Here is a 23,757-nt window from a genome sequence, read left to right on the forward strand (position 1 = left end):
TTTGCTCGTGTCTTTCTCACTGCCCCTGTATGGAGGGGCTGCATTATACTATGAGGGGGGCTGCGTTGTATTCTATGGGGGTTGCATTGAGTTGTATGGCAGGGCTGCAGGGGGGGGCCCCATTTGGAAGTTCGCACCGGGGCCCATAACTTTGTAGTTACGCCACTGCGTATGGATATCGCTGGAACGTCACGGATCGTACCGTCGTAGCGACAAAAGTGCCACTGTGTGACGGTACCCTCAGATACAGCTCATTATCGGACAGGATTAGATACAGCTCAGTATCGCACAGGGCAGGATTAGATACATAAGATTAGATACAGCTCAGTATCGCACAGGGCACTATTAGATACAGCTCATTATCGGACAGGATTAGATACAGCTCAGTATCGCACAGGGCACTATTAGATACAGCTCATTATCGGACAGGATTAGATACAGCTCAGTATCGCACAGGACTGCTCAGTCAGGACTCATGATTCTGCCCACGGTGAGGTCCGCGGTTCGCCCTCTTCTGTCCCTCGCCGCTCCCCGTCCTCCCCTCTTCCCTTGGGAGCTGCAGTGCCGCCAGTGGCCGCTGGAGGCTCTCGCGGTGACGTCGCTCCTCCCTCCCTTTCCGGTGGGCGGGCTGTGCTCTCCCGGTCTGCTCCGTGATCCCGAATCCCAGGGACAGGGAGGGACGGCGCCGGCCATGTTCCCGGGCAGTGCAGGGCGGGCAGCGAGCCGGGTCATGGCCTGAGAGCCGGGAGGTCACACCGCGCCTCCGACCTTCGTGTGGGGATTACTCCCGGATTATTCTCCTCTTCTCAGATATTTTCTCGGATTTGTCGCACAACATGTCGGCCCGGGTGCGGCTGAAGAAGCTGGAGCAGCTGCTGCTGGACGGACCGCAGAGGAACGAGGCCGCGCTGAGTGTGGAGACGCTGCTGGACGTGCTGCTGTGTCTGGTCACCGAGTGCGGCGGCTCCACACTGCGCCGCGACAAGTACGTCAGCGAGTTCCTGGAGTGGGGTGAGTGTCCGGGGGAGAACAGGGAGGTGGACCGGGGGAGGGAGAGGAACTGGGGGAGAAGGACAGGCGGAGACTAAAGGGGCTGAGGGACCGAGGGCTGGAAACGGAGTGGATGGACCAGTTGGCTCGGGCAAATGGGCTGACTGGCAATGTTGCTAGGGGATGACATGCAACACCACTCTGTGTGATGTTTGGGGGTGATGGGCAGCGCCGCTCTGTGTGATGTTTGGGGGTGATGGGCAGCGCCGCTCTGTGATGTTTGGGGGTGAAGGGCAGCGCCGCTCTGTGTGATGTTTGGGGGTGATGGGCAGCGCCGCTCTGTGTGATGTTTGGGGGTGATGGGCAGCGCCGCTCTGTGTGATGTTTGGGGGTGAAGGGCAGCGCCGCTCTGTGTGATGTTTGGGGGTGACGGGCAGCGCCGCTCTGTGTGATGTTTGGGGGTGACGGGCAGCGCCGCTCTGTGTGATGTTTGGGGGTGACGGGCAGCGCCGCTCTGTGTGATGTTTGGGGGTGATGGGCAGCGCCGCTCTGTGATGTTTGGGGGTGAAGGGCAGCGCCGCTCTGTGTGATGTTTGGGGGTGATGGGCAGCGCCGCTCTGTGTGATGTTTGGGGGTGATGGGCAGCGCCGCTCTGTGTGATGTTTGGGGGTGAAGGGCAGCGCCGCTCTGTGTGATGTTTGGGGGTGACGGGCAGCGCCGCTCTGTGTGATGTTTGGGGGTGACGGACAGCGCCGCTCTCAGTGCGATGTTTGGGGGATGATGGGAAGCGCCGCTCTGTGTGATTTTTGGGGGATCACGGGCAGCGCCGCTCTCAGTGCGATGTTTGGGGGGTGATGGGAAGCGCTGCTCTGTGATTTTGGGGGGATGACAGGCAGTGCCGCTCCGTGATCTTTGGGGGGTGACGTGCAGCGCCGCTCTCAGTGTGATGTTTGGGGGGTGACGGGAGGCACCGCTCTGTGTGATGTTTTGGAGGTGACGGGCAGCGCTTCTCTCAGTGTAATGTCTGGGGGATGACAGTGCCGCGCTGAGGGTGACATTTGTGGGTGACGTACAGCGCTGCCCTCAGTGCGATGTTTGGGGGCATGATGGGCAGCGCCATGCTTGGGGTGACATTTGGAAGGTGACAGGCAGCGCCACTCTGTGTGATGTTTGGGGAATGACAGTGACGCGCTCAGGGTGACATTTGTGGGTGACGTGCCGTGCCGTCCTCAGTGCAATGTCTGGGGGCATGATGGGCAGCGCCGTGCTTGGGGTGACATTTGGAAGGTGACAGGCAGCGCCACTCTGTGTGATGTTTGGGGGATGACAGTGCCGCATTCAGGATGTTTGGGGGTGATGGGCAGCGCTACGCTTGGAGGCTCAGGAGACAGGACTGGTGTAGGGTCGTGTATCTGGCACCATATGGGCACAAATGTATATTCTTTGGCTTCTGTTCTTTGTTTGGCGTTGCGGGTGCCGTACACACAGCTCCAGGGTCGGGTATCTGGAGGGGCACAGTTTGGGCATCGCACAAGGCTCCTTTTGCTGGCTCATGTATAATGGATGTGGCGATCTTCCGATGTCCCTGTGCCAATGAGTGCATCTGTCCGGAGTCCTATAACAAGGGCACATATATGTATATAACGGTTATGACCACCCTCTTGGCACAGGAGACATTGGCGTATTGCCATCGGTGCATGTATCCACAGTTGGGTGGTCTGGGCATTGCACAGGGTACATCGATATGTATTTCTCAGGCTGGTACAGTGGTTTGTTAGGAATTGGGACCATTTCCCGGAGGAGCAGAGATGCTACAAGACTTCCAATGACGTCCCCTTGGGGTTGGTATAGTATATAACGGGCATAGGTCCGGACACCTATATGGGTGTAGTAATGGGACATGAGACTGGTTATTCGGACATTGTCCTCGCAGGGGTGCAGCGTGCCAGCATTGCACTGCATTGTGCACAGATCGTACCCTTCAACTGTGGGTGATATGTGTACAGCATTGTATGCAGAGTGGTACGGTGAAACGGGTATTATGCCAGGAACATTGCCTGGGCACATCCAGTTTGTAGTGAGAACTGAGACCTCGGTGATACGCTGGACCATGGGGTTCACATTATGCCTGTGGGCATGGGCGGCATCCTGCTGTCTGGTGTACAGGGCATCATCCTGTGATAGGTCACTGGTTACTTTCAGAGGGGGCACAGACTTTATGCAGGACTTACAATATGGGCACCAGTGACATTGGTAGTGTTATAACATTTTGAGGGTGGTATATTATGTGTTGGATTTGCATTTGCTGACCCTGTCACAGCTGGCAATGCAGCCGCCACTGCAGTGATACATTTTCAGGAGAGCATGTTCAGATTCTTGGGTGAGATTATTCAGGCAAGGAGTAAATTTTGCCTCACCTGCCATGCCCGTTCATTGCAAAGGGCACTGCCAGGAGTGTAATGATGTCAGGTACACATGGCGGGACATTGCAGAGGCTGATTATAAGGGGCATAGGTGACAGGCGGTGTTGACAATAGTGCCGGGATATTACGGAGGTGGCATCTAACAGGGTGAACCTAGAGTGTCTTCTAGGGTGATACCGCTGGAGGGAAGCACTCAGGGTAGCAGAGTAGACTCCAGATTAGGATGCGTGTTGCCCGGGGCGTAGTCGTCGGTTGGCAGAGCTGCATTGGACTGACACAATTTGTGTCTCTCTGGCTGCGGCGAAGCTACAACTCTCATCAGACTGTCAGGTCAGCAGTGTGCGGGTGATCACTCTCTTTACAGTTTAGTGGATTCTGAAATGAAATCTTGTAGGTTATAATCCACCTAGTGATCCCATCTGGGCGAGTGAGTTCCAGAGAAACTACAACTCCCAGCAGACCACTTTCTAGGTGTCAGGTCTCATCTGCTGGGAGTTATAGTTTCTCCATAGCTTTGGGACCATGATGCAGGTGACACATTGTACGCATCCGGATCCCGGGTCTAGTCTGAGGTTTTAACTTCCTGTTTTTTGTGGTTGACTATTGGACAATTGCATCCACAGCAATTCCCTAATTTACATGTATTAGCAGAATTGCTTCCTGTAAGCGCCAGGCAGTAGGATAAGAAGCCAAGGTAAACACCAGGATGTCGCCACCGTCCTGCATCCTGGCACAGGCATCGGCTGGAGGACTGGCAGGGAGTGGTGCCCCGTTACCAGAATGAGGCAATCCCCTGATCCTGTCTGCAACCATGCCGACTGCGCAATTACCTAAGAAGCAGATGCCTCGGTGATGAGATGGTTAATGTAGCGGTCACTATGATAATATATTGAAGTATTGGTTATATAGCAGTAGCTCATCTATTTTTTTTCTCTCATTTTACTTGGTGGTCCCATTGAACTAAAGGAAGTGGTGCCAGTGCCCCTGGTCTTTGGAGGGTGGGGGGATGCTGTCACTCTTCATTTTAACTGTAACACAATAAAAACTTTTACAACTTTTCAATATTTACTCATTTTAATGTCTCACCAAGATCACTGCTTGCTGGGAGTGGATAAGAACTATTTTGTTGTTCACCATCCTGAAGGCAAACTCACCCAGACCCAATCCTTCCTTCAGCTGAGGATTTGCTTCAGTTGTATCCAGACAGTCCCCTGTGAGAAGCAAGTGTTACCTGCGCTGATACGCTGTACCAAAGAGGACAGAAAAAAGATCAGGAGCCCCAGGATCTGCTTCACTGGGTATAAATGTAACAGCCTCTCAGCTGTCAGCTGGAACCTAGAGGTCTGCTTACATCTTGTGATGTGAAGCTGAATGTTTCCATTCACTGGCAGAAAGCAGAGGACTGGAAATATGAAGAATTAACAGTGTAGTAGAAAGAAGCAGAACTTCTTGGGAGGTAAAGCAGGCAGCCGCTTTATGCCTTACATGGCTGAACCCAGGTAAACACTGACTTAGAGGATATTCTTGTGTAGTCAGGTCGATGCACTTCCTGCTGCCGCCCATCCCTGATCTGGAGAACGTCTGTGGTGTGGAATGTGCGGCCGCTGTATACAGATTCCAGGAGCCTTGGGTTAGGAATGGTGCAACGGCGCTTCCTTCGTCCGTCAGGGCGACGCACGGCGCTTCCTTCGTCCGTCAGGGCGACGCACGGCGCTTCGTCCGTCAGGGCGACGCACGGCGCTTCCTTCGTCCGTCAGAGCGACGCACGCCCCTTCCTTCGTCCGTCAGGGCGACGCACGGCGCTTCCTTCGTCTGTCAGGGCGACGCACGGCGCTTCTTTCGTCCGTCAGGGCGACGCACGGCGCTTCCTTCGTCCGTCAGGGCGACGCACGGCGCTTCCTTCGTCCGTCAGGGCGACGCACGGCGCTTCCTTCGTCCGTCAGGGCGACGCACGGCGCTTCCTTCGTCCGTCAGGGCGACGCACGGCGCTTCCTTCGGCCGTCAGGGCGACGCACGGCGCTTTTTTCGGCCGTCAGGGCGACGCACGGCGCTTTTTTCGGCCGTCAGGGCGACGCACGGCGCTTTTTTCGGCCGTCAGGGCGACGCACGGCGCTTTTTTCGGCCGTCAGGGCGACGCACGGCGCTTTTTTCGGCCGTCAGGGCGACGCACGGCGCTTTTTTCGGCCGTCAGGGCGACGCACGGCGCTTTTTTCGGCCGTCAGGGCGACGCACGGCGCTTTTTTCGGCCGTCAGGGCGACGCACGGCGCTTTTTTCGGCCGTCAGGGCGACGCACGGCGCTTTTTTCGGCCGTCAGGGCGACGCACGGCGCTTTTTTCGGCCGTCAGGGCGACGCACGGCGCTTTTTTCGGCCGTCAGGGCGACGCACGGCGCTTTTTTCGGCCGTCAGGGCGACGCACGGCGCTTTTTTCGGCCGTCAGGGCGACGCACGGCGCTTTTTTCGGCCGTCAGGGCGACGCACGGCGCTTTTTTCGGCCGTCAGGGCGACGCACGGCGCTTTTTTCGGCCGTCAGGGCGACGCACGGCGCTTTTTTCGGCCGTCAGGGCGACGCACGGCGCTTTTTTCGGCCGTCAGGGCGACGCACGGCGCTTTTTTCGGCCGTCAGGGCGACGCACGGCGCTTTTTTCGGCCGTCAGGGCGACGCACGGCGCTTTTTTCGGCCGTCAGGGCGACGCACGGCGCTTTTTTCGGCCGTCAGGGCGACGCACGGCGCTTTTTTCGGCCGTCAGGGCGACGCACGGCGCTTCCTTCGTCCGTCAGGGCGACGCACGGCGCTGCCTTTGTCCGGCCAGGAGACGCACAGCGCTGCCCTCATCCGCTCTGTTTTTAGGCTTCTAATATTCACAGGCGATCAAATGAGTTACCCCCCCTCCAAATAGAGAAGTGTATCTACTTATGAAAGCAATATCACCCCCATTTCCTCACCCTGTCCTTAATTTAATGTCAGGTTCAGTTGTTTTTCTGGCAGCGTCTTCCGCGGGTGCAAGGCAGGAAACTTTATTTCCTGTTTATAGGACTAGGAATAACAGCGCTGCTGGAGCCGCCTGCGGAGGGGAAGGTGTCAGTCCGATTCAGGGACGCCTCCTGTCAACTTGTGAAAGTGCGGAGAAGGAGGTCTGTGGATTCTCCACCTGTTCTGAAACTACCTCTCCCAGCCTGGCCACATTATGGCCTGTAGTTTTAGGCTTTGCACTACATCTCTCAATATGTCTTGACAGCTATGTTTAAACTGGCTCTTAAGTTATTTTGCAACTACAACTCCCAGTTTGCTTTATGAAACATATATAGGCCTGGTATTGTTTAGTTGTTGTGCAAATACAACTCCTGGCATGCTCTTTATTTCCATTCATCTTGTATTAAAACTACAATTCCTGATCACAATCTGTATCTAGGGGCTCTCTTGGCCGTAAAACTACAACTCTCAGCATGCCCAAGTGGCTAGTTGTAAATGTAGTCTTTCCAGCTGCTCTTAAACTACAACTCCCAACATGCTGAGTCAGGCATGTGCCACCAATTCTCCAGCTGTCATAAGACTATAACTCCCAGCATGTTTTGTCAGCGATTGTTATCTTGGTACTGTCCAGCTGTTGTAAAACTACAACTCCCAGCATGCAGTGGCCATAGGAGCTCCGCGTTGCTGACCAGTGTGGCATGTCCTTGCTGGGTGAGGGGTCCAGCTGACAGATGGGGCCACTATTATATTGTAGGAAATGACATTTGAGAATCTCTGAGGAGGCAGGAAAAATCCTGTAGGAGTGGAGAATCCTTTCCTGTGATGGGGGAGCTGTGTCCTGACAACTGGCTGCCAATTTACTGAGCTCAGGAAATTGCTTAAAGAGCGCTTACTTAGATGAATTTCAAGCCCTGACAGTCAGTTGACAGATGCCTGCGGGCGGCCATATCGCTGGTCACCCAGCTTTCCTGGAAGCGAGAGGCCGTCTGTTCTGCGTAATTGCACTCAATGATTGCTCGCTAATATTTAATGAGCTGTAATGGCCGGCTCTGCAGATGACCGTTTCCTGTGCAGCCTCCCTCCAGGCTTCACTTAATGCATGAAGCACCCTGGTGTTAGGAAGGTCTCCTTTAATTAAAGGCGTTGTGCATTAGTAATGCTGACACAGCTTTAGCTGAGCTTCCTTGTCTATTGCAGCCTGAGGTTGTATGAAATAAACCTCCTGTTATAGGCTCAGGGCACAGTTCTGTCCCTTTCCCATTCTTTACATTTCAGCGCTTCTCTTCAGTGGCTCCTGCCTGGGCTTCATTGTCTATTGGCGTTTGTAGTAATCTGAAATCCAAGTCCTGCGTTATCAGAGGCTCAAATTCTTGTCCTGTATGTGCACATGTTGCGGAATGGGGTGCAGAACTTTCTGCACAAAATCCACATCTCCTGGCAGAAACCGCAGGTGCAGATTTGCTGCGGATTTTGTGCGTTTTTTAGGCGGAATTGATGCTTATTTTGTGCGGTTTTTACCACTGCGGATTTCTATAATGGAAGGGTGCAGAAACACTGCAGATCCGCACAAAAGAAGTGACATGCGCTTCTTTTAAATCCGCAGCGTTTCCGCTCTGATTTTTCCACACCATTAGCACAGCTTTTTTTTTTTTTTTTCTACTATTGATTTACATTGTACTGTAAATCACAGGGTGGATCTGCAGCGTGTCTGCACGGAAAAATCCACTGCGGATCCGCACCAAATCCGCATCGTGTGCGCATAGCCTCACACTGCAGCCGTTCTGTTTAAGATCAGCTTAGCTGCATTGTCTATTGGAGTCTGAGGTTATTTGAAATCTTCCTTCTGTCTCATCAGAGGTTCAGACAGCTGTTCTGGCCTTCCCCCATCCTTTACCCTTCAGCTCAGCTCTTTAGTGCACAGCTATGACCAAAGTAAAAAAGCCTCCGGTCTGATCAGAATCTGAGAGCTGTCCTTTCCAATCCTTCCACTGTGCTTTACACTGCTATAGTTTCCTCCAGCTGAGCTGCATTGTCTGTTGGAGTCTGAGGTAGTCTGAAATTTGCCTTCTGATTCATCAGAGCTCCTCGCGGTCACTTTCTCCCTCTCGCTCGTTTTACACCATGAACATTATGCTTTACTCTGCAGCTCTGATTGAATTGACTGCTGCACCTTGTTTTTAATCTTAACTCTCTGTACTTTATAGTGCACCACTGCTTACTCAAATTAATTCACACCTTGTCTTATTCACTCACTGTCCTTTACACTTCAGCTTCGTTCATTCAGATTGGCTCCTGTGTCTTGTTTTTTATTTTAGCCCTTTGTATTTTACACTGCAGCACTTCACACATCAGTTTTTTGCCGTCAGGCACAATCCGGCGAATGTTGAAAAAAAAACGGACCAGTGCAAATTGTGAAAAATGGATCAGTGTTTTTTTTTTTTGCTGGATCCGTTTTTGTTTGTTTTTTTTTAACATGGGAGGAGAGAGAGATGGAAAATGCATCGCCGGATTCCATCATTTCACCTCAAGTTTCATACGTTTTTAGCTGGAAAGAAAAAACGTTCCTATGTTTGTTTTCTCCGGCCGCTGGAAAACGAATTTTCGAAGGATCCGGCAAAAAACGGATGAAACATGTGGACATCCGTCGCAATCCAGCGCTAATACAAGTCTCCTTGTCTTTTGATCTTAGTTCGCTATGCTTTACACTGCAGCTTTTCTCATTCATGTTTATGATCTTGACACGACTGTCCGCTTTGCATCGACTTGCACATGGAAACACGGAATTTATCTGCTCATAACTGTAAGGGTACGTGCACATTCTGCGGGTTTTGCTGCGGATCCGCATGAGTTTACAGTACAATGTAAACCTATGGGAAAGCAAATCCGCAGTGCACATGCTGCGGAAACGCAGCGGTTTATTTTCCGCAGCATGTCAATTCTTTGTGCGGATTCCGCTGCGGGTTTGCACCTGCTCCAATAGAAATCTGCAGATGAAAACCCACAGAGGAAACCGCAAAAGAAACCGCTGTAAATCTGCAGTAAAAAACGCAGCGGTTTTTCACTGCAGATTTTGCAAATCCGCTGCGGAAAACTCCGCAATGGAATCCGCAGCGTGTGCACATGGCCTTAGGCTATGTGCACACGTTGCAGAATTGCCGCGGCAAGTATTGGCATGCATATTCCCACTAAACACTAGCCTTTTGCAAGCGTAATTAGCTTGCAGAATGCTAGCGTTTTCCATGCGATCTATAGCATCGCTTGGAAAACTGATTGACAGGTTGGTCACACTTGTCAAACATAGTGTTTGACAAGTGTGACCAACTTCTTACTATTGATGCTGCCTATGCAGAATCAATAGTAAAAAGATATAATGTTAAAAATAATAATAATAAAAAATTGTGATATTCTCACCTTCTGGCGTGTCCCCCGCAGCCTTCTCGCTCCTTGCGATGCTCCGGTCCCGGTAATGCCTCGTGGCAATGACCCCAGATGACGTAGCATCACGCGAGACTGCACGTCATCACAGGTCATTGTCGCAATGCATTACTGGGAACGGGAGCATCGCGAGGAGCGTGATGTCTGCGGGGGCAGCCGGAAGGTGAGAATATCACGATTTTGTATTTCAATTCTTTTTTTTTTTTTTTTTTTTTTTACAAGTATATGGTTCCCAGGGCCTGGAGGAGAGTCTCCTCTCCTCCACCCTGGGTACCAACTGCACATGATCCGCTTACTTCCCGCATGGTGGACCTAGCCACTTGCGGGAAGTAAGCAGATCAATGCATTCCTATGTATGCGGAATCGCCGCGATTCCTCACAAAAAATGAATATGCTGCTTTTTTCCGGAATGCGATTCCGCCGTGGAAAAAAAACGCAGCATGTGCATAAAACATGCGGAATGCATTAAAAATGATGGGATGCTTATGTAAGCTGTTTTTTTGTTTAGCGTTTTTTTTTTCCGGCTGAAAGCGGCCCAAAAAAAGCTGAAAAAAGGTAAATATCCTGAACGTGTGCACATAGTCTAAAGACGGAACATTCCAAGGTTTTAGATTTTTGTAAATTTTCTTCACTACAGAAAAAGTTTCTGCCGTAGTATTTTCACTGCTATCCATTTAGCCTCGTTTTCATGAACTCTGCATGCGGTCAGTGGAAAGGAGTGTGCAGTGGGTTGAGATCTGCCCTCATCAACCTCCTGGTCAGGACTCATTACAATGTATCGGTGCAGGAGATGATCAGGACTTTCTTACTTCCTCTAGATTTTTTATATTAAACACGGTCTTATAAAAAGAAATTATTTGCAAAACGTCAAAAAACTGTAATAAATACACACTACTGCTTAAATACTGAGTAGAAAGACGAAACAGCAGAAATAATTAAAATGTTAATTTTATTGAAAGATAATTAAAACATGTAAAAAACCAAAATTAAGCTATAAGAACCACACATAACAGAGCACACAAAAAGGGGACTTCTGAAAAAAAAAATATATATATATACACATGTACCAAGCCAGGTATGCTTTAAAGAATTAATGCCTAATAGGAAGCATATAAATAAATAAATATGATTGACTGTACTGTTAATTATATGTTACACTTCATTATATGTGCAAAAATGCTGCATAAAGTGCTAATAAATAAATGTTCTATTAATTATATATACAAAGAATAATAATTAAATAATAAAATGTGACCTTATAGATGACCTAAAGTGTCTTAGTATGGATTGCATGTATATATAACTAGATAATCATAAAGTGCTGGATGCTCAGTGCAAGTGAATGTGCCATTACAAAATTACAACAGAAAAAAATCCAGCATGAAGTGCTAAATGTTCAGTGCAAGGACATAATGTCCACAGGTCTCGCATAAAATACAAAGTGTCCAATGAAAAACACCTGCTATGCATGTATGTCATTACCGAGTAACCACAGTATGGATCCAATCTAAGGTGCTGAGTGCTTAGTGCAAATATATAACGCACAAATGTGCTATTACAAAGTTATATCAGCAAGGATCCAGCTCACCCGTAAACATGATATGACAAAAACATGTAATCATACCTGGCTATGAATAAGCACGGTCCCAAATTCGGCGTGTGCCCTCACCCCGACAGCGCCGTTTCGCCCCCATAGAGGAAGCATTAGCGAAACGGCGCTGTCGGGGTGAGGGCACACGCCGAATTTGGGACCGTGCTTATTCATAGCCAGGTATGATTACATGTTTTTGTCATATCATGTTTACGGGTGAGCTGGATCCTTGCTGATATAACTTTGTAATAGCACATTTGTGCGTTATATATTTGCACTAAGCACTCAGCACCTTAGATTGGATCCATACTGTGGTTACTCGGTAATGACATACATGCATAGCAGGTGTTTTTCATTGGACACTTTGTATTTTATGCGAGACCTGTGGACATTATGTCCTTGCACTGAACATTTAGCACTTCATGCTGGATTTTTTTCTGTTGTAATTTTGTAATGGCACATTCACTTGCACTGAGCATCCAGCACTTTATGATTATCTAGTTATATATACATGCAATCCATACTAAGACACTTTAGGTCATCTATAAGGTCACATTTTATTATTTAATTATTATTCTTTGTATATATAATTAATAGAACATTTATTTATTAGCACTTTATGCAGCATTTTTGCACATATAATGAAGTGTAACATATAATTAACAGTACAGTCAATCATATTTATTTATTTATATGCTTCCTATTAGGCATTAATTCTTTAAAGCATACCTGGCTTGGTACATGTGTATATATATATATTTTTTTTTTCAGAAGTCCCCTTTTTGTGTGCTCTGTTATGTGTGGTTCTTATAGCTTAATTTTGGTTTTTTACATGTTTTAATTATCTTTCAATAAAATTAACATTTTAATTATTTCTGCTGTTTCGTCTTTCTACTCAGTATTTAAGCAGTAGTGTGTATTTATTCCTCTAGATTTTCCATTCCACGAAAAGCAAGCAGAGATCTTGCACATGGTGAGAAATAGGGGCTGCATGATTTAAATTTACATTTTTGGGGTTATGGGTGAGATGAGATCCGTCAGCAGCCGCTTGTTGACAGTTTTCAGGCAGCAGCAAAGCAAGTGCTGATGACCCCAGTGTTTTTGAAGCTGCGTCCCTTTAAATCTTCACCCCAGCAAAGCGTCAGGCCGCAGTGTGTGCCAGCCCTCACCTGGTGCAGGGTAGGTGCGGTGTGCTCCACTTTCCACCACTTATTGGGTGGTTTATAGCAGTTTACCTTACACTTAACAGCGCGGTTATATACCAGCTGGGTCATAAACCTTTAGAGGAAGTCACGTAGGGGGCCGCATGTAGCTACACTCCGTGTAAAATGGTGCACGTATGCCAGCGTTTGGAATGATGCATTTATTTTCTTTCTTTTATTCCCTTTTTGTTCTGTATCTGACTTGGAATCATTAGAATAAAGTTCTATTTAAAATAATAATAAAAAAAAAAAAAAATCTATTTCCCAAGCTTTTGGCCGGCGGGCCCCATAAAAGGTTGATTTGTTGCCAGGTGACATGGCTGACAGCTGGCGTGACTTCATGGATTACAGCGATTGGCCGAGTAGTCAGAGCTGTCGGCCGGACGTCCCAATGGGGACATTACTCCCTATAAATATTTAATGACCCCCATCTTAGTTAAAGTGAAAAAAAAAATTATTTCCCCCCCCCCCCCCCCCCAGTCTGTGAGGGATTAACCGTCACTTCCCAGGAAGTAGATGGAACAGGAAAGGGAAGCAATCACTTCAGCAGCTGACAACCTCTCACCTCCATTGTTTAACAGGCGGCAGAGGCCACATCTGCAGCCATGATCGGCAGGCTATCTGTGCTCATCTCATCTGGGGACTTAGAAATGGTTTTAAAAGTTGATTTTTTTTCTAACTTTAAAAGAATAGGAAATCATTTTTTTTTAATAATGTAAATTCAATTCCTCTGAACAGGTTTTAAAGGGTTCGTCCAGAATTAGAAAAATACCTACTTTCTTCCAGAAACAGCACCTCACCAGGTGGCATGTGGTATTGCAGCTCAGCCCCATTGACATGTTTAGACATGAGATGTGATGCCGGACACAACCTGTACACAGAGTTGGCACCGTTTTTGGAGGAAGTCAGATATGTTTTGTTTGGCATCTAACAAGTTGTGATAAAGAAGCTAATCTGTACTGGTATAAAGAGATTGTTTTTACCCCCATTGGTGCTTTCCATATTTCCTGTTTGGTGACAGTCTTAACTGTAGTATTGGCATTAGATTCATGACCTGCAAAGCTTGAGATGGTTTGTGTTATTTTGGCCGTATACTTAGAAAGAAAATTGTGGTTTTTCCATAAGGGTCATGGTGCAAGAGTGTCTGGGGTATGCTAATAAATGGGGAAATGGGTTTCTTAAAGGGAGGTGGTCAAAACGAACATTTGCTAGCATCATGTTATAGAGCAAGAGGATTGATATATAAGTTTGTGGGGAAAAAATATAATTTGTAATTTATTTATTTGACCTTATTCTGCAGTTAGGAGTCCATTGGGCGGGTCATAATCAGTGATGGACACACATCTCAACTTAAACTAAATTTATTCTTACAAACCTATATCTAAAATTACTCAGCTCCTCCAGCTCTGTAGCATGCTTGTCAGCATCTCCATGCTGACAGGTTCCCTTTAATTATTGTGTGCTTTATAACAGGAGCTATTCCTTTAGGACAGCTCCTATCCGTGGGCTCTGATGTAGCCTCTGGATGTCATTGGCAGCTCTTAGGCTATGTGCACACAGTGCAGATTATTTGCGGTTTTTTAGCGTTTTTGCGCTATAAAAACGCTATAAAACCGCAAATAATCTGCATACATTAAGCATCCTATCATTTTTAATGAAATCCGCACTTTCTGTGCACATGATGTGCGTTTTTCCGCATGAAAAACGCATTGCAGTAAAAAACCGGACATGCTCATTAATTTTGCGGTTTTTTCGCGGTTTTCCCACTGTCTAATGCATTGGGAAATGTTTGGGAAAAACCGCGTCAAAAACGCGTCAAAACCGCGTCAAAAACGCGCAAAAAACGCGCAAAAAAACGCATGCGGTTTTTATGCGGAAATCTGGCAGAAATGTCCGGATTTTCACAGGAATTTTCTGCATCAATTCCTGAACGTGTGTATGGGGCCTTAGGGTATGTGCACACGTCAGGACTTCTTGCAGAAATTTTCCTGACAAAATCCTGACATTTCTGCCAGAAATCCGCATGCGTTTTTTACGCGTTTTTTGTGCGTTTTTTATGCGGATTTTTTTGCGTTTTTTTTTCCTGACACTCCAATTTAATGGGAAATCCGCAAAAAATCCGCAAAAATAATGAACATGTTGCTTCTTTTTCCGGAATGCGTTTTTTGTGCGGAAAAAAAAAGCAACATTTGCACAAAAAATGCGGAATGCATTCTAAATGATAGGATGCATAATGTATGCGTTTTTTATTGGGGAAATCCGCAAAAAAACCCGCAAAAAATCCTGAAGAAACCCTGACGTGTGCACATACCCTTAAAGTTTGTATGCAAAAACAAATTTCTCTTGCTACCAGGAAACCATCAACAAGATGCTGTTGACAGATCTACTATTCTTATGTCTGTGTTGTTCTGCCAGGAATGAGATGAGCATCTCATTGTTTCTGCAGTCGGGATAATTAACCCCTGGATCTCCAGAGCAAATCAGTCTTAGGTTACTGTGGTATCGACTCTCAGATATTCGTGCACTTAGTATTTTCTTTATATTTTTTTCCCATTTTTGTACTCATTTATAGAACCTTGTGCTTTGCTTGGTCATCACCCTGGAGGACAACATTCATCAGATTTCCGTCATTGATACGGATCTTCTTATGGAAAGTGGTTGCTTTATGGGGGGAGATAGACTGTGCAGATCCATAATGGTGGAGAAGGCCTGAGATCATCAGGTGGTGCCATAGAGTGGATAAAAGGAAGCCTCAAGGCTACAGGCGAATGCAGCAGAACTAGCTACATGGCAGAAGCTTAGCCTGGCACCGCCACCAGCAGGCATTGAGCATTTCATCTAGAGGGGAACATGGGATCCCGAAGAGGAAATTCCTGACCTGCGGCTCTGTGCCGAGGCATAATGGTCAGGATGCAGAGAGGAAGCGAGGACCTCCACGAAACCCAACATGCAGCTGCGGCCCAGGGAGCAAACAGGATACTGACCTGTTATATGGAAGTGGCCGTATATCTCTCTCCACAAGATGCATCAGAGAAGGCTCCTAATGGACCGAGGATTTGGAGTGAACTCTTTACCTACTGGAAAAAGGCCTTTTTTTAGTTGCCCTATCATTAATTTTGGGGGTGCACCATACATTGATTGAGTTAGCACACGATCTTGATATTTTTTCCCCATATGGTTCTGGTGTCAGCGACTCATAACTCTAATTCTCGTTGACCTGCGTCGATGGCGTGTTGTTACAGCCGGGGGCGGCCTCATCTCTTGTTACCTGCGCAGAGCTTTCAGTAAACCCGTCTGACATGAGCCTGTGCACAATACAAGCTCGCCACCCTGATTGTAGCTCCTCTGTACCCCAGCTGGGTGTGTATCCAGGGCCAGGCATGTCATATATTGACATTTAAAGAGCGGATTGACCAGCTGGAGCAGGCACGCCCTGACTGCCGGGACGCCCGGATCTGCCATTGTCACCACTCCTCCCGAAACGCCGAGGCTGAATCTTTCATCGCTGTTCCATGTTTGTTTTCTATAAATGATACTTTCAAATACACTTTTTTTTTTTTTAATGTCTGCTTGCTTAAAGTGAAAGAAAAGGGATCATGTCTATAAGGAACCATCAGACTGTAAACATCGTCCGACGAACTCAGAATCTGGTCTGTCAGGTGCTGCGCTGTTCGGCCAGTGAAGAACGAGGGGACACAACTGCAGCAAACCCTCTGCTGTCATGAGTGGACTTTCCAGGCCTCAGAGCCTCCTCCGCAGATGTGAGCACATGAGGATGGAAACCCATCCTGACATTATCACAGCAGAGCGCTTGCTTCAGTGGTATATAGCAGAGACCATCCTCTGTGATCTAAACCTGGCATGATGGTTCGCTACAATGTATCATTACAGGAAAGCTCACATCCACTCAGGATTGTCAAGACTGTAACAAAGTGACATCATACATTCAGGTTTCCAACCCTGCATGGTAGAGGAGGGTTTGGAAAGAGAAGCTTTTTTTGATAATTCTTGAAAAAAGGAGGTGCTGTTTTGTCTTTTTTCAGCTACAGTAATCTGCTCGTGACCTGCTCGTCTGTTTTTACTCTTGTATTAAACCTTTCAAACAATATCTAAGCCCAGATACAATATATTCTTATAGACTCCAGCTATATGACACAGTAGAAAGAAGCCTAAATCAGGTGTCCGTCATTGGATGCTTCACTTAAAAGGCCAGGTCTTGTGTACTGTTCTCTGTTATCAGCCATTTTAAGAGGTGGAGCAAAACTTTTATCAAAGACTGATGAATTTCAGAGTGCAGATTTTCACAGAAGGTTTTCATCATCGCACTTGTTGTATTTGTACATATCTGTCTGGATATGTACACAGGTGTTAGCACCTGGTCCCACAGCCAGAACCTTAGGTGAAATACGCCTTTAAGAGGTAAGCTAAGGCTCTGAGTCTCTGCGATGACGGGCGGAGCTGTACTTTATTACCTGCGCTGAGTCACTCGGCAAATATGAGAGAGAAAATTGTTTATGATCCTGTTAGAACAGGTAAATGTGCCGATCAGACAGCCGACAGTATCCAAGGGTCTGCAGCCTAGGGGGGAGCCGGGGACCCCAATAACCACAAGAGAGTAGCTACATGATCGTAAATCTCATATCAGAAACTGTTCATATGAAGCTGGAAATGGGGGAAGACTGAGGGGGTTAACAAGAAATACCTGGAGAGAAAAAAGTATATTGGGGTGGGGGGGATTAAAATCTGCAGTGTTGCCAGATAAAGGATTATCATCCCTGACAGCAGTGTACTATAAATTAAGTGATAACATATGTGAAACAGTCCAGTTCCTCTATTATAGGAAGCTGACACGTCACGTGAGCGTCACTACAAATCCCACAACCACCAATTCATCCTATATATGACATTGAGTGATAGTTCTTATCTATGTCTGCAGTCACAGCGCAGCCGCCACTCATCATAGGCTTATCTTAAGGTACCTTCACACTAAACGATATCGCTAGCGATCCGTGACGTTGCAGCGTCCTGGCTAGCGATATCGTTTAGTTTGACACGCAGCAGCGATCAGGATCCTGCTGTGATATCGCTGGTCGTTGAACAAAGTTCAGAACTTTATTTGGTCGTCAGACCGGCGTGTATTGTCGTGTTTGACACCAAAAGCAACGATACCAGCGATGTTTTACACTGGTAACCAGGGTAAACATCGGGTTACTAAGCGCAGGGCCGCGCTTAGTAACCCGATGTTTACCCTGGTTACCAGCGTAAAATGTAAAAAAAACAAACAGTACATACTTACATTCGCGTCCCCCGGCGTCCGCTTCCCACACTGACTGAGCGCCGTAAAGTGAAAGTGAAAGTACAGCACAGCGGTGACGTCACCGCTCTGCTGTTAGGGCCGTCGCTCAGTCAGTGCAGGAAGCGGACGCCGGGGGACGCGAAGGTGAGTATGTACTGTTTGTTTTTTTTACATTTCACGCTGGTAACCAGGGTAAACATCGGGTTACTAAGCGCGGCCCTGCGCTTAGTAACCCGATGTTTACCCTGGTTACCCGGGGACCTCGGCATCGTTGGTCGCTGGAGAGCTGTCTGTGTGACAGCTCTCCAGCGACCAAACAGCGACGCTGCAGCGATCGGCATCGTTGTCGCTATCGCTGCAGCGATCGGCATCGTTGTCGCTATCGCTGCAGCGTCGCTTAATGTGAAGGTACCTTTAGTACAAGAATATAACTACTATATTACTGTCCGTATTTACAAGAATATACAGTGCCTACAAGTAGTATTCAACCCCCTGCAGATTTAGCAGGTTTACACATTTGGAATTAACTTGGCATTGTGACATTTGGACTGTAGATCAGCCTGGAAGTGTGAAATGCACTGCAGAAAAAAAGAATGTTATTTCTTTGTTTATTTTTTTTTTAAATTGTGAAAAGTTTTATCAGAGGGTCATTTATTATTCAACCCCTCAACCCCCCAGAATTCTGTTTGGTTCCCCTAAAGTATTAAGAAGTAGTTCAGGCACAAAGAACAATGCGCTTCACATGTTTGGATTAATTATCTCTTTTTCCAGCCTTTTCTGACTATTTAAAGGCCCCGTCTCACATAGCGCGATCGCTAGCGAGATCGCTGCTGAGTCACAAGTTTTGTGACGCAACAGCGACCTCAGTAGCGATCTCGCTATGTTTGACACGTACCAGCGACCCGGCCCCTGCTGTGAGATCGCTGGTCGTGTCGGAATGGCCTGGACCTTTTTTTGGTCGTTGAGGTCCCGCTGACATCGCTGAATCGGTGTGTGTGACACGGATTCAGCGATGTCTTCACTGGTAACCAGGGTAAACATCGGGTTACTAAGCGCAGGGCCGCGCTTAGTAACCCGATGTTTACCCTTGTTACCATCGTAAATGTAAAAAAAAAAAAACAGTACATACACACATTCCGGTGTCCGTCAGGTCCCTTGCCGTCTGCTTCCCGCACTGACTGACTGCCGGCCGGAAAGTGAAACCACAGCACAGCGGTGACGTCACCGCTCTGCTGTTGGGGCCGGCGCTCAGTCAGTGCAGGAAGCGGACGCCGGGGGACGCGAAGGTGAGTATGTAGTGTTTGTTATTTTACATTTTACACTGGTAACCAGGGTAAACATCGGGTTACTAAGCGCGGCCCTGCGCTTAGCAACCCGATGTTTACCCTGGTTACCCGGGGACCTCGGCATCGTTGGTCGCTGGAGAGCGGTCTGTGGGACAGCTCTCCAGCGACCACACAGCGACTAAACAGCGACGCTGCAGCGATCGGCATCGTTGTCTGTATCGCTGCAGCGTCGCTATGTGTGACGGGGCCTTAAGACCCTCCCCAAACTTGTGAACAGCACTCAAACATGGTCAACATGGGAAAGACAAAGGAGCATTCCAAGGCCATCAGAGACAAGATCGTGGAGGGTCACAAGGCTGGCAAGGGGTACAAAACCTTTTCCAAGGAGTTGGGCCTACCTGTCTCCACTGTTGGGAGCATCATCCGGAAGTGGAAGGCTTATGGAACTACTGTTAGCCTTCCACGGCCTGGACAGCCTTTGAAAGTTTCCTCCCGTGCCGAGGCCAGGATTGTCCGAAGAGTCAAGGCTAACCCAAGGACAAAAAGGAAGGAGCTCCGGGAAGATCTCATGGCAGTGGGGTCATTGGTTTCAGTCAATACCATAAGTAACGTACTCCACCGCAATGGTCTCCGTTCCAGACGAGCCCATAAGGTACCTTTACTTTCAAAGCGTCATGTCAAGGCTCGTCTACAGTTTGCTCATGATCACTTGGAGGACTCTGAGACTGACTGGTTCAAGGTTCTCTGGTCTGATGAGACCAAGATCAAGATCTTTGGTGCCAACCACACACGTGACGTTTGGAGACTGGATGGCACTGCATACGACCCCAAGAATACCATCCCTACAGTCAAGCATGGTGGTGGCAGCATCATGCTGTGGGGCTGTTTCTCAGCCAAGGGGCCTGGCCATCTGGTCCGCATCCATGGGAAGATGGATAGCATGGCCTACCTGGAGATTTTGGCCAAGAACCTCCGCTCCTCCATCAAGGATCTTAAGATGGGTCGTCATTTCATCTTCCAACAAGACAACGACCCAAAGCACACAGCCAAGAAAACCAAGGCCTGGTTCAAGAGGCAAAAAATCAAGGTGTTGCAGTGGCCTAGTCAGTCTCCTGACCTTAACCCAATTGAAAACTTGTGGAAGGAGCTCAAGATTAAAGTCCACATGAGACACCCAAAGAACCTAGATAATTTGGAGAAGATCTGCATGGAGGAGTGGGCCAAGATAACTCCAGAGACCTGTGCCGGCCTGATCAGGTCTTATAAAAGACGATTATTAGCTGTAATTGCAAACAAAGGTTATTCCACAAAATATTAAACCTAGGGGTTGAATAATAATTGACCCACACTTTTATGTTTAAAATTTATAAAAATTTAACTGAGCAACAAAACTTTTTGGTTTGTAAGATTTATGCATCTGTTAATAAATCCTGCTCTTGTTTGAAGTCTCTAACTTATTTGCATCTTATTAAACCTGCTAAATCTGCAGGGGGTTGAATACTACTTGTAGGCACTGTAACTGCTATAATACTGCCCCTAAGTTCAAGAATATAACTACTATAATACTGCCCCTATGTACAAGAATATAACTACTATAATACTGCCTCTATGTACAAGAATATAACTACTATAATACTGCCCCTATGTACAAGAATATAACTACTATATTACTGCTCCTATGTACAAGAATATAACTACTATAATACTGCCTCTATGTACAAGAATATAACTACTATAATACTGCCCCCTATGTACAAGAATATAACTACTATAATACTGCCCCCTATGTACAAGAATATAACTACTATAATACTGCCCCTATGTACAAGAATATAACTACTATAATACTGCTCCTATGTACAAGAATATAACTACTATAATACTGCCCCTATGTACAAGAATATAACTACTATAATACTGTCTATATGTACAAGAATATAACTACTATAACACTGCCCCTATGTACAAGAATATAACTACTATAATACTGCCCCTATGTACAAGAATATAACTACTATATTACTGCTCCTATGTACAAGAATATAACTACTATAATGCTGCCCCCTATGTACAAGAATATAACTACTATAATACTGCCCCCTATGTACAAGAATATAACTACTGTAATATTGCCTCTATGTACAAGAATATAACTACTATAATACTGCTTCAGCACAGCTGTGTGCTGATATTCATAGCCTAGAGAGGGGCCATGGGTATTACCGCCTTCCCAAGCTACAAATATTGGCCCCCAGCTGTCGGCTTTCCCCCTCTGGCGCAGAAAATTGCGCGGGAGCCCACGCCATTTTGTTTTTCAAATTTTTTTTTTTCTAAATTAACCCCTTCCCGACATGTGACGGAATAGTACGTCACATGTCGGGACCCCCGCTTTGATGTGCGCTCCGGCGGTGAGCGCACATCAAAGTCGCGACATGTCAGCTGTTTTTTACAGCTGACATGTGCGCGCAATAGCGGCGGGTGAAATCGCGATCACCCGCCGCTATTAACTAGTTAAATGCCGCTGTCAAACGCAGACAGCGGCATTTAACTACCGCATCCGGCCGTGCGGCCGGATATGAGCGCATCGCCGACCCCCGTCACATGATCGGGGGTCGGCGATGCTCCTCCATTGTAACCATAGAGGTCCTTGAGACCTCTATGGTTACTGATTGCCGGTGGCTGTGAGCGCCCCCCTGTGGTCGGCGCTCACAGCACACCTGCATTTTAGCTACATAACAGCGATCATCAGATCGCTGTTATGTAGCAGAGCCGATCGGGCTGTGCCTGCTTCTAGCCTCCCATGGAGGCTATTGAAGCATGGCAAAAGTAAAAAAAAAAAGTTTTTAAAAATGTGAAGAAAATAAAAAAAATATAAAAGTTTAAATCACCCCTCTTTCGCCCCAATCAAAATAAATCAATAAAAAAAAACCCCAACCTACACATATTTGGTATCGCCGCGTTCAGAATCGCCCGATCTATCAATAAAAAAAAAGCATTAATCTGATCGCTAAATGGCGTAATGAGAAAAAAATTCGAAACGCCAGATTTACGTTTTTTTGGTCACCACGACATTGCATTAAAATGCAATAACGGGCGATCAAAAGAACGTATCTACACCAAAATGCTATCATTAAAAACGCCAGCTCGGCACGCAAAAAATAAGCCCTCACCTGACCCCAGATCACGAAAAATGGAGACGCTACGAGTATCGGAAAATGGCGCAATTTTGTTTTGTTTTTTGCAAAGTTTGGAATTTTTTTTCACCACTTAGGTGAAAAATAACCTAGTCATGTTAGGTGTCTATGAACTCGTAGTGACCTGGAGAATCATAATGGCAGGTCAGTTTTAGCATTTAGTGAACCTAGCAAAATAGGCAAGCAAAAAACAAGTGTGGGATTGCACTTTTTTTGCAATTTCACTGCACTTGGAATTTTTTTCCCGTTTTCTAGTACACGACATGCTAAAACCAATGATGTCGTTCAAAAGTACAACTCGTCCCACAAAAAATAAGCCCTCACATGGCCAAATTGACGGAAAAATAAAAAAGTTATGGCTCTGGGAAGGAGGGGAGCGAAAAACGGAAAAACGGAAAAAGCTCCGGGGGTGAAGGGGTTAAACATTGCATTTAAGGCTGGCATCAATACCTGGCACTGCCGCGGCCACTCGGGACCGGAGCGTTCAGCTGCATAGAAATACATGCAGCCACACACTCCACCCCCCGAGTGACGGTGGCAGTGCCGGGTATTGAAGCGACAAACTTGTGTGAGTTTCTCGCGAGTGTGACCCCGGCCTAACGCAGATTTCGTGTGTGTGTCTTCATTTAAGGCCGGGATCACACATGCGAGAAACTCGGATGAGTCTCGCATCTTAATACCCGACACTGGCGCCGGCACTCGGGAGTGGAGCGTGCAGCTGCATAGAAATACATGCAGCTGCACGCTCCGCTCCCAAGTGCTGGCAACAGTGCCGGGTATTAGGCCATGTTCACACTTTGCGGGTTTTACCGCGGATCCGCAGCGTTTCTGCAGCTGCGGGTCCGCAGCAGTTTCCATTGCGTTTACATTTACATGTAAACCCTATGGAAACCGCAATCCGCTGTGCACATGCTGCGGGGAAAACTGGGCCGAAACGCAGCGGTTTACATTCCGCAGCATGTCACTTCTTTGTGCAGAATCGCTGCGATTCTGCACACATAGGAATGCATTGATCCGCTAACTTCCCGCATGGGGCTGTGCCCACGATGCGGGAAGTAAGCGGATCATGTGCAGATGGTACCCGGGGTGGAGGAAAGGAGACTCTCCTCCAGGCCCTGGGAACCATATTTGTGTAAAAAAAAAAGAAATAAAATAAAAAAATAATGATCTACTCACCTCTCAGCGCTGCACGTGGCTGTCCAGTCGCAGGGTTGCTGCGAGAGCAGGACCTGCGGTGACGTCGCGGTCACATGACCGTGACGTCACGAAGGTCCTTCTCGCACAGCATCTTTGGAACCAGACCGCCGCGTGCAGCGCCGAGGAGATCGGGACGTCAGAGGGTGAGTATAAACCATTTTTTAAATTAT

The 23,757-nt window shown here is 47.4% G+C and overlaps 1 protein-coding gene across 4 annotated transcripts in view; it reads left to right on the plus strand.

Annotated features, from left to right (window-relative positions):
- Nucleotides 1-581: 581 nt before the first annotated feature.
- The window catches only part of CDC42BPB (CDC42 binding protein kinase beta), a 96,046-nt gene continuing 72,870 nt past the window's right edge, over nucleotides 582-23,757 (plus strand). For 2 of the 4 annotated variants that reach the window (XM_077268938.1, XM_077268958.1), the window contains exon 1: nucleotides 582-1,011. In XM_077268938.1, coding sequence (XP_077125053.1) covers nucleotides 837-1,011 — 175 coding nt within the window. In that variant the 5' untranslated portion in view covers nucleotides 582-836. The remainder of the gene's footprint in view (nucleotides 1,012-23,757) is intronic. The other 2 variants (XM_077268948.1, XM_077268967.1) reach the window with 1 other exon arrangement.

The sequence above is a fragment of the Ranitomeya variabilis genome, chromosome 1, assembly GCF_051348905.1.
Source record: "Ranitomeya variabilis isolate aRanVar5 chromosome 1, aRanVar5.hap1, whole genome shotgun sequence".
Lineage (NCBI taxonomy): Eukaryota > Metazoa > Chordata > Amphibia > Anura > Dendrobatidae > Ranitomeya > Ranitomeya variabilis.